Raw genomic sequence first — 17577 nt, 5'->3', positions numbered from 1 at the left:
AATCTCCACCCGCAGAGACAGTGAAGACTCAGCCGCCAACGGCCCCGAGCACCCTGCCCCCGCTGGCTCTGCTGGGGGGGGGCTGTCACTCGGTGGGTGCCCTCGCGACACACTTTCCAGCCCCCCCTTACTCCCGTTCCGGGCGAGCCGGGCTCCGTCTCATTCCGGCTGCCTGCGAGCACAGCGTGCCGTGCCGAGGGCCCGAGAGCGGGCAGCGGCGGCACCGGCAGCAGCACCCCCCTGGGCGGTGGCCACCCCGCTGCCGCGCGGCGCCTTTAAAGGCCGGGGCGCGGGGCGGGGCGGTGGCGCGCGGGTGGGGGGCGCCCGGAGCATGCGCGTTGCGGCGCGGCGGGGAGCGGCGCGGGGGGCGGCCGGCGGCGCCGCACTCGGCCAGCAGCCGCGGCGGCAGGCAGCAAGCCCGGCCCCGGCGGCGGCCGCGGAGCCCTGAGCGCCCGCTGGGGAGCGGCGCTGCGCGCCGGCCAGCCGCGCCCCCGCCCGGTGTGCCCCCGAGAGCGGCGGCGGCGGCGACCGGGGAGCGGCGGCGGCCATGGGCAACGAGGCGAGCCTGGAGGGAGGCGAGGGGCTGGGCGCCTTCCCCGAAGGGGGCGGCGGCGGCCGGGGATGGCGGCGGCTCCGCGGCCCCCTTGCAGCGCCTGGTCCCGGCTGGGGTGGAGGCAGACCTGAGCCAGCTGAGCGAGGAGGAGAGGAGGCAAATCGCCGCTGTCATGTCAAGGGCGCAGGGGCTGCCCAGAGGGAACCTCGCCGGCGCGGAGCCGCCTCCCATGCAAAGGCATGCACGGAAAATCTCCCTTCTCCCGCTCCTCCCTTCCCCCTTCTCCGTCTCCTTGCGGTGGGGCGGGGGGCGAGGCGCAGTACGAGCATCGGGAGCGGGCGTTGCATTTTGCTGGCTGAGGGAGGGAAGGGGGCGGCTGCACGAGTGGGGGCACCGGGACGGAGCCGGCACTCACCGGCGGTCCCCGCTCCGGTGGTTTCTAATAATAACGACGGTCCTCGGTGCCGGTGGGCTGCGCCCTCTCCCCTTCCCTCGCTTTCGCACCGAGCCGGAGCACGGGCAGTTTCTGTGCCGAGGAAGGGGGAAGATTTGCAGGCAACGTTTGGGTTTTCTGTATGTGTGCGTGTGTTTTACGGGGCTGGAGTGCCCCACAGCTCAGACAGTAGCCAGGGAAGCTCTCCCCGGGGCTGATGGGTTCTCTAAGCTTCTCTTTCTGGAGAGAGATTCTTGTTGAATCTTTCAGAGCTTTTTGGGCATAATGTATTTGCTAGCCGTTACTCTGCCAATTCTTAGCCTTTACAACTACCATTTGGCTTAATTAAATATTCATGCATTGAGGAGGGCTCTTTCAGTCTATCTCCCCCCATTCTCCCCCCCCATCAATTTTCTTCTCAATTTTTTTCTTCTTTCCTTTTGTATTGAAAGGGGAAAGAGGCAAAATAAATTGATTGCCACGGGTTTCGGTTTTCCGGAGGGTGATGGCTTTACCTCCTTACGCATCTGCGAGGGCTAGGGTGATTTCCTCCCCTCCCTTTGCCCTGCCCCTTGGTAAATGCCCTGCCCGACGTGCAACAAGCCCGTTCCTCCGCGGCCGGTGCCGGCCCTGCCCCTGTCCGTGGTGCTGAACCGCCGCCGTGCCCTGCTCGCCGCCCGGGGCCGGCGGCTCCGTTGCTCTCTCTCCTCTCCGGGGCCGGGTGTGTTTGTCTTGAAGGAGGATGCTGAAAGGAGCCTCCTCGACCGACTGCTCAGCATGGCTCTTGTGTATTGATCTCGCCCTAGATAAATGCATATTGAGTTTATATAATATCAGGTTTATATAAGTGAATTCTGGAAGAAGAGAAGCGAGGAGGGTGGGACCAGATTCATCCTTGGGCAAACTACTGAAGTCATTGAGATTATACCCAAGATGATGGTCTCCATTTTTTTTTTTTAAACTGGAAATCCAATCTGCCAATATTGCCTTGCATAATTATTAAGCAGGAATTAACACTGTATGTAAAATATAATTTTCCATTCAGTTCAGGGCTCTACACAGCTTCTACAGATGTTAATGGAAAAAGAAAAGATATTGGTTAGTTCTGTGAAACTAAACTCAAAATTCCCTTTTGTATAACAGTCTATGAGCAAAGACACAAAGACTTTGAAAGTTTATTGTTTCATGCTAATGTTCCAGTAAAAAGTAAGATAAATATCCTTCTAGGATTTTAGACGAGGCTAAACTCATTGCAGTGTGAATATTTCTGCATTTATAAATGGCTGCTTTCCTACAAACGTGATACCAGAAACAAGTTTGATCTTGTTAGCATACCATACTTTCACTCTCCACTTGAACTAAAGGCACTCTGTATTTTGAATTACAGGCACTCTGTATTTTTGAATTACAGCCTTTTAACTTTTAGTCAAAATTGACATTTTAAGATTCAGTGCAATACTCTATCAACTAGCTTCTCTTGTGGGGTTGGAACAGTTTCTATCGTAGCATCTTTGTGCCTGTCACCCCATAACGAGGTTACTACTTACCTCTGCACTTATTTTGTGGCTTTACTTTCTCTCTTTGCTATTGAAATCTACCAAGAATGATGGAAATAATTATTAAGAACATGATCCAAACCCTGGGAGTAAGAATTTTCTAAGGACTAAGGATCAGCCTCTTTCAGACTTCAATTTAAGTAAAGAACTAGCCTGCTGAGACTCAGATTCCTCAGCTTCAATCTTTTCTTTTTTAGTTTAGGTGTGGCTAAAGAACTCAGATGTAGAAAATACCTCTTAACTGATGTTCTACAACTGTTGTTCTCAACAGCGCTTTTTTTTTTCTTTTTCTTTTTTTTCTTAGCGTGGTTATGCCGCTCCAAATGTTAAGTGACTGAAGTAGTGACCAAAAGAGGAATTCTGGCTTCCAGCTTATATAGCCTTGCATTATGACAGTGTTTCCTATTGCATTGCCTGTTAGTTTTTTTTATGTCATTAACTGGATTTTTCCATTGTAACATGAGCTGTTATCCAGTCTTACCCATGAGACTAATAATTATGTCTTATTCGAAATGCATTCATACCCCTCCCAAAGTAGTCCAAGTCTTAAAGTGTACAAATTTCTCATGATTGATGATCTCCTGAAGTACCAATTTTTGCAACTACAGACTTTTTAATAGTAAGTACCAGGAAACATAGTTGCACCTCTTCCACCATAAAACACATGCTGTAGCTTCTAGGACTTCTATAGTCTTTGAGCTTTTAAGTCTTCAAAAATGCAATAGATAAATAGATGCAATTAATAATTATGTATTTTAATATAAGCACTTAGACCTAGAGCACCTGAAGTGAACTGCCTAAATCAAATGTAACTTTTGATTTTTATTTTTTTTCTTTGACTGGAATCTAGAGAATAAAATGTTCACAGTTTGGGATGCTTAGCACCTATGGAAATCATTCTATTCTACTTTAATTACCTGTTTTCAGAAAACTCCTGGTTAGGAAGTGTAGCTGAAATGCACACAGTTGATCTGTAAGCAAGTTCCAGTCATTCTAGCTTCACTGAATGACTTTGTAACTGTGTCACTGTCCACTTGCTGAGGAATTGTTCCACATCATCTGAAAGTATTATGTGACCAAAATGAATATACGAACTGTCTAATGTGGCTGGGTGTTTTGGTTGGTTGGTTTGTGGTTTTTTGTTTTTTGTTTTTGTTCTTTTTTTTTTTTTGGTGGGGGTGTGTGAGTTCATTAAGTTGTTCACAACAGACATTAACAGAAAGAAATTTTCTGCATTTTGAGAGGAAATGTAAGAAGTCTTATCAAGTGTCACACTTCTAAAGTATGTTTATGATTTATTTTCCAGAAGAAATACATACTTTTCTTAATCCCATCACTCTTAAATTAAAATAATTAGCCACTAGGGGTATGCGTAAGTTTATACATATCTTGTCCATAGATCTGAAAAGATCTAACTATGTTGGAGTTGTGTAGTTATTGCACTTCTTTTTAAAACTGTTTTTACTGATGAATAGAAAAAAAACCCCATGCTTTTTTAAACACTTTTTTAATAGATATGGCATTCAAGAACTAGACTAATAGTCTTTTTGTTAAATCTTCTTTTGACTCCAAAGTAAGCTTTGATTTGGCTGTAATATTCATGTAAATGAATAAAGATGAGCTCTGTGAATCAGGGCCAAAGTGAGGAGAAAGATAGCAGCACAAAGAAAAGAATTAGGTGAGGGAGGATTAAATGATTTTGCTTGTTGAGTCTGGATTGAAAATTTTAAAACAGTGGTGGGGTTTTCATGATTCAAAAGGTTCAAAAGGTTCAAAAATAAGAAAATTCTTCTCAAATAAAGGCAAGATATATTTTTTTTTTTTTTTAGGATTTCTGATTCTACAGATTATTTAAGATTATTTTAAATTGTTCAATATCAATTCGTAGCTGGCTGCAAAATAGTTATAGAAAAGAAAGCTTCAGCCTCCAGCTACCTAAAACTAAATGGAGCAGGTCCTGGCTTTTGACAAAGGTAACACTTCTAAAGGAGCTTATCTTTTCAAGGTGTTTTCTTCCACTAGTTAACCACGCTCTGGCTCCGTTAGAAACATTGTTATGTATAAAGGCATGACAAGTCAGTTCTTCAGAATACACCAGCAGCCTTGCAGAATTACCTAGGTTTATTTCCTAGATTCATGGGTTTTAATCTCATTTCAAGTCTTGACATCTGATTAGGTGGAAATTTAAGGTGTGCATTATTTTGATAAAAATGGAAGCTGGAGGACAGCTGTGTTCCAATAGGGATCCACAGTTACTTATTCTCGTTCATGTCCAAGTTCAATCTCTAAAAAAACTTTTAGGTTTGGGTTGGTTTTTTTCTTCTTCTTCCACCTTCACACTATAAAGTTTGGACATGGTACCCTTCTTTCTGACCTGAATTTTAATAGTACCATTGATCCTTTTCTTTTTTCCCCTTGTCACTCTTGGCATTGCTGAATGAAGCTTTCCAACATTTTGAACACTTTCAACATTGAATGCTGGACATGCACCAGAGTGCTCCAACAGGCTACTTGAAATTATTTCACTTAGTAAGCAGTATCACTTCAGACAAGCCTAGAGTGCTTATCTAAATACAAGAAACAGAACTGCAGGTAGACCTACCTACTTGCTAAAGACAGTATAAAATCATTCCTTTAACAAGCAAAAATGCCAACTATTTGAAGGAATTGGATTATCATTGGGCTTTTCTGAATTACCTGCTATATGAATAATGAGTTAATGTTCACTAATGCCAGTGGAAACACACCTGTAATTTTTACAAGCATAATTTTATAAGAATGGGGAAGGGTAAATGGAGTTTTGGAAGGCTGGAAATAGTTTGTCCTTAATGAGCATTTCATATGGAAATTTTTAATTAAAAAATAATCAGATATGAGATTGTGAGAAAATCCCATGTCGTGAGAATTATGAGCACAGAAATGGCTACCACTTAGCTCTGTCCTTTTATATTGCTATTGCTAAGCGTGTAATGAAAACTCTAAATACTGATCAGAAATAGTAAACCAGAATAGTAACCCCATGGTAACATTAACAGGGTGGAATACATTTTTCCATGTGCCTGCTATATGTAATTCTGCAGATTTCTGATAAAAATCTTAAACAGAATTTTGCGAATTTTTATTTAGTTAGTTAAGGAATACAGTTACATGTAATGAGTAGTTGTTTATTTTGGTCATGAATGCTCAAGAAATGTCATGTCTGGAAAACCAAGATCACCGTTAACTGGATCTCTCAAAGAGAAACCAGAAAATTTTATATTTGCAACACTGTTGTGAGGCTGAAGAGAACACCATATCTTCCAGCAAAAGCACAGTGATAGCACTGAATAGAATATTTTACTACATCCTTTAGCAATAGCATTGAATACAACATTATTTCCTTGAGCTGCTGCTAAGTATAACAACAAGCAGAATCCCATGCCATGTAAGAAGACGTGATCTTGATTTTGGTTCCTACATTCTTATTTCTATTTTCTCCTATATGAAAACACAGCAAAATGTTATTGTTAGAGAACTGGGAAAAATCCCTATGTAATGAGACATTTTCTTTTTATTGGTGGGCAATGTGAATTGTTGGGGTGATGCTTGAGAGGAAGTTCTATAGTAGTTCTATTTAAAAAGGAAAAAAACCACCAAGCTTCAGGAGTAATTCTGTGAACTGGCAACTGTTTTATCTGAAAATTCTGATTTGTGAGTGGATGGGTGGCAAAATAGATACCTGAAAAAGAAGCATATACTCCTTAACGTACCTGGATTTTTAGGAGTTTAAATCCCTGCTGCATATTGAATTGTAAATATATCCAAATTTTGTACAAGTAGCCAAAATACAAGTACATAAACATTGTGTATTGTGCAGTGTTAGTCTTGTACGACTGTGCTTTGATTGGCTAATTTTCTGACACCTCTGTTTCTTTTAGTCTTCTCTGTCTCCCTGTGTTTGTATCCCAAGGGCTAGAGTGGAGAGTTAGTCATTTGGATTTAGGTAAAATAGCAAGTTGTAGCTTTCTGAGGAGAAATTGTCTGGTAAAACATTGTTTTCATATTAAATTATTTTCTAAATAATAGATCAGTCTGTGACTGAATACTTGTATAAGCTTTTAAAGAACAATAATTTTTACTTAAATACTTTTTGTATGCACCTTATGTTGTAAGCCTTGGTCTTGCAAGCTCTTAAGCACCTGAGAAACTTCACAGGGTTACCAGAGCACTTCCAGGGTCACTGATATGTCTGATTTGATCACACTTCTCTAGTGCTTTTCATTATTTTAATTTTATCACATTTTCTGTCTGCAGACATCCTGAGCTTGATACAAGCCACCATCCCAGGCATCCAGGTAAGCCTCCAGATCCGGGACCACCAAGTTTAAGTAAAAGCAGAACAGTGGATGTGCTGAAGACAGAACAACGGGCACCTGGACGGAGCCCTTCTTCTATTAGTCTAAGGGAATCAAAGTCCAGGACAGATTTTAAAGAAGACCAGAAGCCAAGTATGATGCCCAGTTTTCTCTCAGAAGCCAATCCGTTGAGTGCAGTTACTTCGGTTGTGAACAAATTCAACCCTTTTGATTTGATATCAGATTCAGATGCAGCCAACGAAGAAGCCAGTAGGAAACAAAAAGTTACCCAGAAAGAGCAAGGGAAACCTGAGGACCAGAGGGGCCTGGCAAAACATCCAGCTCAACAGCAGTCTCCAAAGCCAGCTGCTCAACCACAAGGACCTGCCAGACCTACCCCCCAGCAAACTGAGTCTTCCAAACCAGTGCCTCAGCAGCAGCCTGGGGAACCAAAACAAGTTCAGAAACCAGGCCCCGGTCACCCAGCGGACTCTAAGCCAGAACAAGCGAAACCACCACCCCAGCAGCGAGGACCACAAAAATCTCAGCCCCAACCATCAGAACCAGTGAAGCCTGTTCAACAACAAACTTCTGCAAAACCTTCATCAGGCCCAACAAAACCATTGCCACAGCAACCAGACAACACTAGAACATCATCCCAAGTGCCACCTCCCACAAAACCATCATTGCAGCAGCCAGGACCTGTAAAACAACCATCTCAACAGTCGGTACGGCAAGGAGGTCCTGTAAAGCCATCTTCCCAGCAAACGGGGCCTCCAAGACAGCCGCCTCAGCAACCCGGACCTGAAAAGCCATCTGCTCAGCAGACAGGACCTGCAAAACAACCATCACAGCCTGGACCTGGGAAACCACCTCCACAGCCAACAGGGCATGGAAAACAAGTGCCACCGCAGGCAGGGCCTACAAAACCATCCTCTCAGACTGCAGGGGCCACAAAGCCCCCGGCACAGCCCCCGGGACTTACAAAACCACCAGGCCAGCCACCGGGGCCCGAAAAACCGTCGCAGCAAAAGCAAGCTGGTGCAGCCCAGCCCGCCGAGCCCACCCCCAAGAAAACCTTCTGCCCTCTCTGCACAACCACGGAACTGCTGCTACACACTCCAGAAAAGGCCAATTACAACACGTGCACCCAGTGTCACACCGTCGTCTGCAGCCTCTGCGGGTTCAACCCTAATCCTCATCTGACAGAGGTGAGCCATTTTGAAACTAACCTTCCCTACCGGAGTGCAAAATTAAGATTACCTTCATTCTGCTGAAACGTCTGGTGTGTTATAGGGTATCGTCACGATCACTGAAGGCCTTAACAAATTCAGTGAAAAAAGATAACGCTTTTCAGGAGTTGTGGTTTGTTAGAAATATAATTATATTTATATTATACATATATAAATTTATTTATATTATTACTTATGAGTAAAAGGGGTGAAATTGTGGAAAAAAAAGGGTAATGGCTCTCTACAGTGCTCAGAATGGTGTTCCCATTTCTTCATATAAGAAGAGGAGGATCCCTAATGTGACTGACTTGCTTTTTTACTTGATTTTAAGCACTTGCTGGCTATGTTTATAAACTGACCACAATAGTCACGTGCTAATATGTTTATAAATAAATAAAATTTGCTGCTGTAAGAGCTAACTAAGCAAAAAAAGATGGAAATTACTCTTTTTAGCCCTGGTGTGTTTTCTGGAAAAGGATGTGGGGTGGATTTGCTTTGTAGCTGTATCAGTGTTCAATAGCTGAAGGCCTGAGTCATGAATTCTGGCTTGGTGATACTCAGGTTATTTCATTCTTGTGGGGGCACTAAGGAAGAGATTTCTGTGGACTATTTCTAACCTTGATCACCATTCTTGCTGTATTTGTATAGCATAGAAATGGTATAGAATGTAATATTAGAACTTCAAATCAACTTACTTAACCTGATGTTTGCAGTAGCTTGATTTATGTGCTTGTACATACCCTTTACTTGCTCTGTGTGGGAGCAAGGCTTCATATGAATGTCTGATCCATTCTTATTGCTTGAACAGCTTCTCATACATCCCAATATACTAGTTTTACATTTGTACATTAGTTTGGAATTGTTTTCAGTACCAACACTTTTATAAATTTATAGGAAGTCAAGCATAGCAGACCTGACACCAAAGACTGACTAGTGATAAATAGCCAGAAGGAGTGTTTGGGATGCTTGGTTTTGTCTTGTTTTGGTATTAGTTTAGCTGATCAGAGATGCTGATAGGAGGAAGTACAGAGTACTACTATATTTTGAACCTGACAAATAACATCCCTACATTTTAAATTGAGTCAAAGAATCGCTGAGGCTAGAAGGCTGCTCTGGAGATCATGTAGTCCAACCCTCTGCTCAAAGCGAGGTCACCTAAAGCAGGTTGCTGCTCATAGGCAGTTTTGAATGTCTCCAAGGGTGGAGACTTCACAGCCTCTCCGGGCAACCTGTTTGTCAGTACCACAATGATTTAAGAACATTCCTAGCAGTTAAGTTTCTTTCCAATGCACATGTTTATTAGTTGGTACCTGGTAACAAACAGCAGGTTTTTTGCATCCAGGAATATATTATTTATTGATTTTTGGTTGTTAAAATTGTAAATTTAAACCTGGAAGACTAATTGGAGTAACCATTGTATCATTTAGAAGTCTACTCACTTGATTGAGTTTAGGGAAATTCAGAATTGAGATAGTTGGCACTAATGCTTGGACTGGAAAAAAGTGACTTGAACAGCCATGTGCAGAAATTTCAGAACACCTGCAGCTAACCAGGTGCTCAAAGTTTATATTATCAGGGCCTATATGAGGAAAGATCATAAAGCATGTCATTCTGGACAGGGTAAAAAAAGATGTTTCTGTGTAACGGACAAGAAATATGATAGATCAGTGTTAAAGAGGAACTTTTGTAAGAAACCTTTACGTTCAAGTTCTGACAGAATGTTTTTAGACCAGAATTTCTTACATTTATTTGTGAATGCTGATTTGTAGATTTCTGTAGTGTGCTCCTGGAGTCTCTTGCAGCTCCTAGTCTTCCTTTTAAAACTTCAGATTTCCCATGGGAACGGTCAATAACTTTGGTATGTTCAAATGAAATGGATTTTGAGAGAGTTTATGTAAGAAGATCTCAAAGTATTTCGAAATTCTGTGAATAAAGACTAGTTTTTGGAGTGGGTACTCTAGAAGTGTGAAATTCAGAACTTTAAGACAATAAATACAGCTGCATTTAAGACTGATTACATACATATGTAAAAGCAGATTTGAATTTCATATTGCACATTGAAATAAACACAGGATATGCATTTATTTCATGATGAAATCATTTCAGTAAATGAAGGTATTGGACATCTAATTTATTCTGCTATTAGTTCCAAGCTCCTGACGCCCACTCAGACTTTTCTCATTTGCTCAGCTTTGCACCACCAGCTGTCTTGCTGAAACTTCATTGTGGGTGTCCTGCTCCAGTCTGCAGTGAAGTACGATGAAAATCACATCTGACTTTTATTACAGAACAGTTGGAGCAAAGTAATAGAACCTGCTCTGGCACATACAAAAATTTAACTTATTTCAGCTGCAAAGGTTCCCACTTGAGTTACCCTGAAATTTCCCTTTCCTTTCAATCTTTAGATTATTAACAAAAGTTTCTGATTCCTCCTTTACAATAGTTCATACACTTCTTCCTGTCTAGCATGAAAACAATGTTTTGTGTCTTAGCTGCCAGTTTTCTTGATTATGGTGCAAGTTTTTTCTTTTGGCTTCTCTTATTTGAAGCTCTCCTAAAGTCTTATTAAAGACCAAAAGACTTTCGCTTACCCATGTACTTACTGACTAGATCTTCACCTCTTATTGCTATACTTTGACCTTTTCTGATGTTCTTTTTGCTAAGGTTCATTGTTCTGTAATCCTGTGTTGTGCCTTTCCCATGCCATTTATAGCCACTGTTTTTATTGCTCATGTTAAAACACATTACCGTTTGGAAAGCAATAATTTCAAATTGGATGTGGGGAGAGCAAAAGGCATTTATTTAGAAAAGTATTTATATTACTTATGTTCTTTAACATTTTCCCCTGTACAGCTGCTTGAACTATGTTCTTAAGATATTCTTCTTACAAGTTTCTTACAGGATAGTTCAGTCTGTGTAACTAAAAGAGTGAATTACTTTTCCAATACAGATCTTTCTAAATTTCTATATTCTGTATTTCTAGCTGATTCTGGAAAGAATATAGCAGGCTTTACAAACTGCCTCAGGAAGTAGATTGCATGTGTTGTAAAACCATTATAAAAAGAGCTGACTTTAAAATTTTTTATTCATTATTTTCATTTAAACCTCTATTTAAAATAAAATATCTCCGTGATTTAACTCACTGGAGAGAACTGTGTAACTAGGAGCAGGCAGTGATACCTGTGTTGCCACAAGGTCCGACCCCTTGAACTATTTCTCTGAACCATGTGACATTGTGGTCCTGCTGGGGAAAAGGGATGGTTGGTATCTTGGTTTTGTACAGCAGGCTAGGGAGAAAACACACCATACGTAATGTGCTCGGTAACATATGTCTCTCTAATCTGTCTAGGTATTCACACTCCACACATCACCATGGCACATGACTGCCTAGCAACAGTTGCATAAAGTGAGGGAAAAATTATATAAACAGGTTTGATGACTGGTACTCTATTCCCTTTTCCTTTCACAAACACATACCTCAGAACCTTGTAGCAGGTGTGTATTTATTTTATTACTCAAGTGATTTATTTTACTCATTTAAAAAAAAATATTATTTTGCCAAAACTGCTCCCATGAGGCATTAGCAACAGAAACCAGCACTCCCCCCCTCCCCCCAGCCCATTCAGCCTTCTAGAACATTTGAAAGATGAGTAGGCTTTCTGAAAACGAACGAAGACATCTGAGGGACTATCTCTTCTGTTAAACACTTATGTGTAGTTTTGATAAAGCTAGGCAAAAAGCATGGACTAGTATAGTTAAATCTAAATGATAGTCCAGATGCTCAATAGCTGGAGTAAATTTTCATCCCCTGTGTACTAGTTATTGGAAGGTACAGACAACACAGGCTGAGCAAAGGTTTAAGGTGTAATAATACATTGTGACATTCTTTATGATGGGCATCTGTAAAGTTGATGATCAAGTGCAGTGTTAAAGCTGTTAATATTGGAAACTTGGCTGTTCGTGAGCTGTACTTCATTAGCCCACCCTTGATGAGTATGTGCACATATGAGAATGCCTGTCTTCTAGGTAGTATTTAGAAGAGATTATTTTTCATGCATTTTATCTGCGTTAGTCCATTTTTTATCCACTGTTTCAGTATGCTTTTGAGAGACCATTTAAAATTAGTCTTGGAGTCAGGTATAATTTTACTTAGATACTTGCTGAAAATTGCACATTCAGATAATGTGAAGCAGTGTATATTGCTGTAGGATTTGTTCACTTGCCAAAAGCTATTCTGGATGGAGGCAAAGTGAGTTCTGAAAACTGTTGTACTGGTTCTGGTTTTTGAAACAAGATGGCTGTATCAAAGTTGACTTAATCCTAATGGAAAGAAGAGGAGAAAAAAAAAAAAAAAGAGAAAAATGGTCAAGCCTCCCTCCCAAAATGGAGCATATAATTTCAGATCAAGTAGAAAATTTTAGTGGATTTATACCTTTATTTTTCAATTCAACAGGAAAAATTGTTTTTAACCCAATCTAAAAATATTTTCTTGTTTTTTTGTTGTTGGAATTTGTTCTTCTTTTTGTGGGCTAGAAATTTTCCTTATCGGTTGCTCTACGTACTACAGCCTTGATTTTTTGCTCTTTCTTTCTGCTTCCATTTTTGTGTACAATCATATCACAATCTTTGTTGATCTAGGAGGACCAAGAGTTGTTTCAAATATTCATAATGATTTCTGGTATTTGTATTTGTTTTTATTAATTTCCTGCATCTCTAGGTATGCTGAACAGTAGCAAATACTTGGGCATGACATATTTTCAGTAACTAAAGCAGTCAGAAATGCATTAGTTGTCTTCAGTTATTATCATTATTATTAGTTTGTAAAGGGAAAGGAATATATAATGATTTAAAATACCGTTAATATAAGGAAGATACCTGGATTCACCACAAAAATTATAGTCAAGTTTTGCTTATACTTACAATAATATTAATAGAAATAACTCTATTAAATCTTTTTTGATTACAGGACAGTAAAGGAAGGTATTGATTTAATTGCAATATTCCCTGTGGTTTACAGTCTAGACCCTGCTGTGTTATTAGTAATGTGTAAGAACCAGAATGCAACATGGACTGGAAATGACATATAAACAAAAATAAAACTGCTGTCACTGTGGATAGTGACATGCCACAAAGACTAAGCTTTTTTATACTAGGAAAAATAACTTTGAAACTGTACGTGCTATGTAAGCTCAGAATTGGGATATCGTGTTATGTAAGTAATGCAAAACAAAGTAGAAAAAAATTAAGGACCTGATTCTGACCGTAAGTTGCAAAGAAATGAGTTAAGCAAAAAAACCCCAAACAAAACCCAAAGCTTTTTTTAACTTTTTCAAAGTAGTAATTTAAGTATCAACTCTTAACTGTGCCGAACTAAAGCTAGAAGTGTTCTGTAAAAGAGGGTGGGGTTTGGTCTGGGTTCAAATTGATCAGAAAGCGTATTTAAACAAGCCTTGTTTAGTCGTCTTTTAAAAATGATCAAAGGCTGAAATATTTGAGTGTGAAATACTTGGTTTGGTCCAAAGAGTACGTGGGGTGTCCTAGTGTTACTAACACCGCAATTTGTATGGAAATGGAGAGTATTCACAATTTTTGTGATGAAATGAAGTTAATATAGTTCCTTTAGTTCTGCCCCTGGCTAGAACTGCCACACAGGCATTTGGGAAAATTGTAAAGATCCTCAAACACAAGGGTTATGGAAGTATAGAACATTGTTTCTTTCTGTGGAATGTTCTTAAACACACTCCCACAGTTTTTATTTCTCCGAGGAAGACTATGTGCCTACATTTCTGCTTTACATTTAGGATTAGATGTATTAATAGTATTGATGCCCTATGCAATTTTTTTTCTTTTTTCTTTTACAAAAGGGGCAGAACATGGAAAGATGCAAAGACCTATGAATGGAGAATTGTTTCTCAATATTTTAATTGGGCAATAGTCTACAATATGTTGGAGTGTTTTCTCATTAACTCAGAAAACTGTCCTGTCCAGTTTTTAACCCAAGTAAATAATAAATTAATCTGCATAGCTAAAGATGTCAACTGCAGTGAGCCATCTGCACCAGTATTGCTGTTGCCCAGCAACTGTAATTTACTACTATGTTAGGCCATGTGATGTGGAGATGCTGTTTGCTGGGTAATCACTGGGCAGGAAGCATGGCCCTGCCCTGCTCTGATCAGACGGCATAATCTGTTTTCAAATCCCGGTGATATTCATTGGGATGCACTCTGTGCAGCACAGATGAACTGTGTTAACCTTTTCTTTGCTGCTCTCTTGATTTGCAGTTATGTTTTTTTGGTAATCATTCACGTATTTCTAGTATATTAAATCTAGATGCAGTTAATGAAAGCAATTAGCATTTGTTGCAGTGATGCAGCATGAAGTGCACTGAGCTGTGTTTAAAAGTCTCTTTCCCTGTGCTGTGCAAGCTTTAAAGCAGGCTTGGCTGTAAAAATTAACTTTTTGTTACACCTAACTGGTGTTCAAGGGAAAAAAAAGTCAAAAGATTATGTTTGCTATTTTGCTTTATGATTCCAGTTATATAAGCTATGAAAGAATAGTTCGCCAAACTGTCATAGTTCATATGCAAACTATAGGTATGTGTATTAGTAATTTAAGCAGAGTGTTGGAATGTTTTAAGGTTGTGATAACTGCATAACACAATTAGTCCAGTAATGTTTTCAGTAGTTTTAAAATAGCTAAGTATCCTTTTAAAATAGTAATTTAGAATGGCTATTTAAAAAGTTTGCTCAAACATTGGTTTAGCACCAAGTTACAGTGCTTGTAACTGGTGATGTGGTTTGTGGAGTGGGTACCAAGGGACCATGCTGCTGACTAGAACCTACCATCATTTTTCTGTGCGTCTTGAGTCAGTGTTCCCTGATAAACTCCCTAGTTGCCTTTTACATCTGATATCTGAAAGGAAGGTAAATATTTTGTAGTGATGATCTATTTGCGTCAAATGAGGATCAGTTGCATACTGTGTATGATAGTGAAATGTTTGTTTCAGTGTAATTACTTTGAATAGCTGAGAACTTATTCGTGGAAGGATGGCATAGAAGGAAAACTTTGTCTCTAGTATTGCCCAGGCTTGTTTAGAAAACTTTTTCAGTTGTATGTCGACATACTAATGCAGTTTCTTTTGTGATAGTAGTTGTTCTTTTTTGTGCATTAGAGGATTTTCTGATCTAGTTCCTTGTCTCTTACAATATTACACCACCCTACGTGAAGCTGCATAACATCATGGGGTCAAGTGCTTCATTTTTCATGTTTCTCTCATCATCTTGGCAGAAATGTCTGCTAAGAGCCAAATCTGGAGTCCTCACGTCTCTCTGAAATTGTTGGGAACCAAATAAGCTGATATGTTTTCAGACTAGAAACTGATTTTATCAATAAAGCTTTGGGGCATCACTGAGCAATGTCAGCAAGGTCCATTTACATATCTATGGCAATGTAAAGGCTCTATAAATCTTTACATTTCTTTGGTGATGTAAAAGGATGTTAATATTTTATGCATATCTTAGAGTTCCTTTTTATAGCACCAAATTACTGGTCTAAATGAGAATGAGACCCGTTGCCTTAGTATATGGCTCTGTTCTGCAAAAGGGCTGTTAAAAATGGCTTCTGAGAGCTGCATTCATATTGTGTGCCAGTAATTTTTGTATGAAATATGTTCAATCTGCAAGTCAAATTTCTTTCTCACGTACATCTGGAATCTTGGAGTCAAGCTGGATTCTCTTCCTCCCCTACATCATCTGCAGGAATAGAAATTGAGCACGCCAGTTGATGCACTTGCTCCCTGACAGTTTTCCTATTGCTTTTGTTGGTTTTGTGTAGTTAGAACAAATCTGAACATTTTTTGCAGAAAGGCATAGGCTCTGAATTGCCTTTGGTTGTGTAGGCTTTGTTTATTATAAGGAGAACTGAAGTGTCTCTCATATTTGTTATTGAAATCAACTGTTAAGATTATGAATGCATAAAGGAAAGGCAAGCTGTGGAACATGGTACAATAATTTTCTTCAATATAATTCTCCATGGATGTTGTTACTAAAACACTGCGAATAAATTAATATGGGGCTCCCAACTTGTAGAGCCTTTATGAAGCTTTAAGATGTTATGATTGATGAATACATAAAATATATTTTCTTGTTATGAGGGCCTATAGTTTCTACATCAGTGAGTTAGCAAGGTAGCACTTTTTGGTTTCAATAGCTGAAATCTGAACAAAAAATGCTGCATGAATTCTGTCAGATTTACAGTCCTAATCATGGCACTTGACAGCATGGGTTTCAGGACACAGGAAATCACTTTCAGATTTCTTCTAGCAGTAAGAACCAGTCAGCCACCCTATCTACCAGTCTAAAAATAGACAGCTTGGGATCCGTGGCATCAAAGATCACTAATATCTAAAAGCAGGTGTCAGAATTAAGATTTACTTATTGCAAGAAATTGTCCCTTGGATAGGGACTTGGAAGGGAAACTGATCACCAATCAAACAAAATGGGAGTTAAGCTAAATGTAATCTCTGCTCAGGTCCTCTGTGCAGCTGTGAATTTAATTCCTTTAATAATTCAAAGCAGATCTTAAACGTGTGTTCCAGTTTTGTTTCGGTTGGTTTTGCTTTCTAACAGCCATTTGCTGTAGGGGTTGCAAGTAGATTGGAGAATTGTTTAAATAATTAAAAAAAAAAAAGTGCTAAAAGTGGAAGATGAAAGCAACATTATTATGAATGGTAACTATTACTGTGACCTTACAGCTGGGGCTGAATTTGGGCATCTCTTTGTGAAGCTGTTTGTAATAGTTCATATTCCAGAGTGCGTATATACCATGCTTATCAGAATAATTGGAATAACTGTGTTTGAGAGCTGCATCCAACTGCTCTTTTTGAATTTTTGCTACTGTTAAAATATGAGTCTGCCAAAGCATACCAGAACAGTGAATTCATCGCCTCAGTCCATGACATCAGAGTTCTTCCCTTCCAGGGAGCTCTGATATTACGCAGACAAAATCTTTCTTTGCAGGTGGTACCTCCAGATTCATCCCGTGACGTATGGTATAGAGATTTCAGACCTGAGTGAGAAACAGGATCCAGAAATCTTCACCCTTAGGGGAAAAAGATCTGAGTCTTAGAACCTGTCCCCTCCTGGTCGCCGTTTCCCTCTCGCAGTGGTGCGTGCAGTGCTGGCGCTCTGCCTTTCACACACAGACCAACGGAAATAGAGCTACCAAGCTCTGCAGAGTTTAAGTGTCTGCTGTAGGCACATGTGACTCTGAATGGTGGTTTTGCTGCCTTTAATGTTTCTGCTAGCAATGGAAAATGTGGGAAATGGCACGTGATTCTTCTTGACCTTGTGTTGCTTTAGCCTATTTGATCCTTCCTCAGACTGTGAGGCTTTACAAAAGGAAAGGTAGGGATGACCACTTAGGGTTGTTGAGTTTTTCTCTCTTCCTAGAAAATATTGTTTCCCTCTCA

At 40.2% G+C, this 17577-nt stretch overlaps 1 protein-coding gene across 1 annotated transcript in view; it reads left to right on the top strand.

Annotated features, from left to right (window-relative positions):
* Positions 1-475: 475 nt before the first annotated feature.
* The window catches only part of LOC121089257 (protein piccolo-like), a 382524-nt gene continuing 365422 nt past the window's right edge, over positions 476-17577 (top strand). The window contains 3 exon segments of the mRNA XM_040596364.1: positions 476-601; positions 603-790; positions 6836-8087. Of these exon segments, the coding sequence (XP_040452298.1) occupies positions 548-601; positions 603-790; positions 6836-8087 (1494 nt within the window). The 5' untranslated portion in view covers positions 476-547.

This window comes from Falco naumanni, chromosome 5 (genome assembly GCF_017639655.2).
Source record: "Falco naumanni isolate bFalNau1 chromosome 5, bFalNau1.pat, whole genome shotgun sequence".
In the NCBI taxonomy this organism is placed as follows: Eukaryota; Metazoa; Chordata; class Aves; order Falconiformes; family Falconidae; genus Falco; species Falco naumanni.
This window is presented reverse-complemented; position numbering and strand designations above follow the sequence as displayed.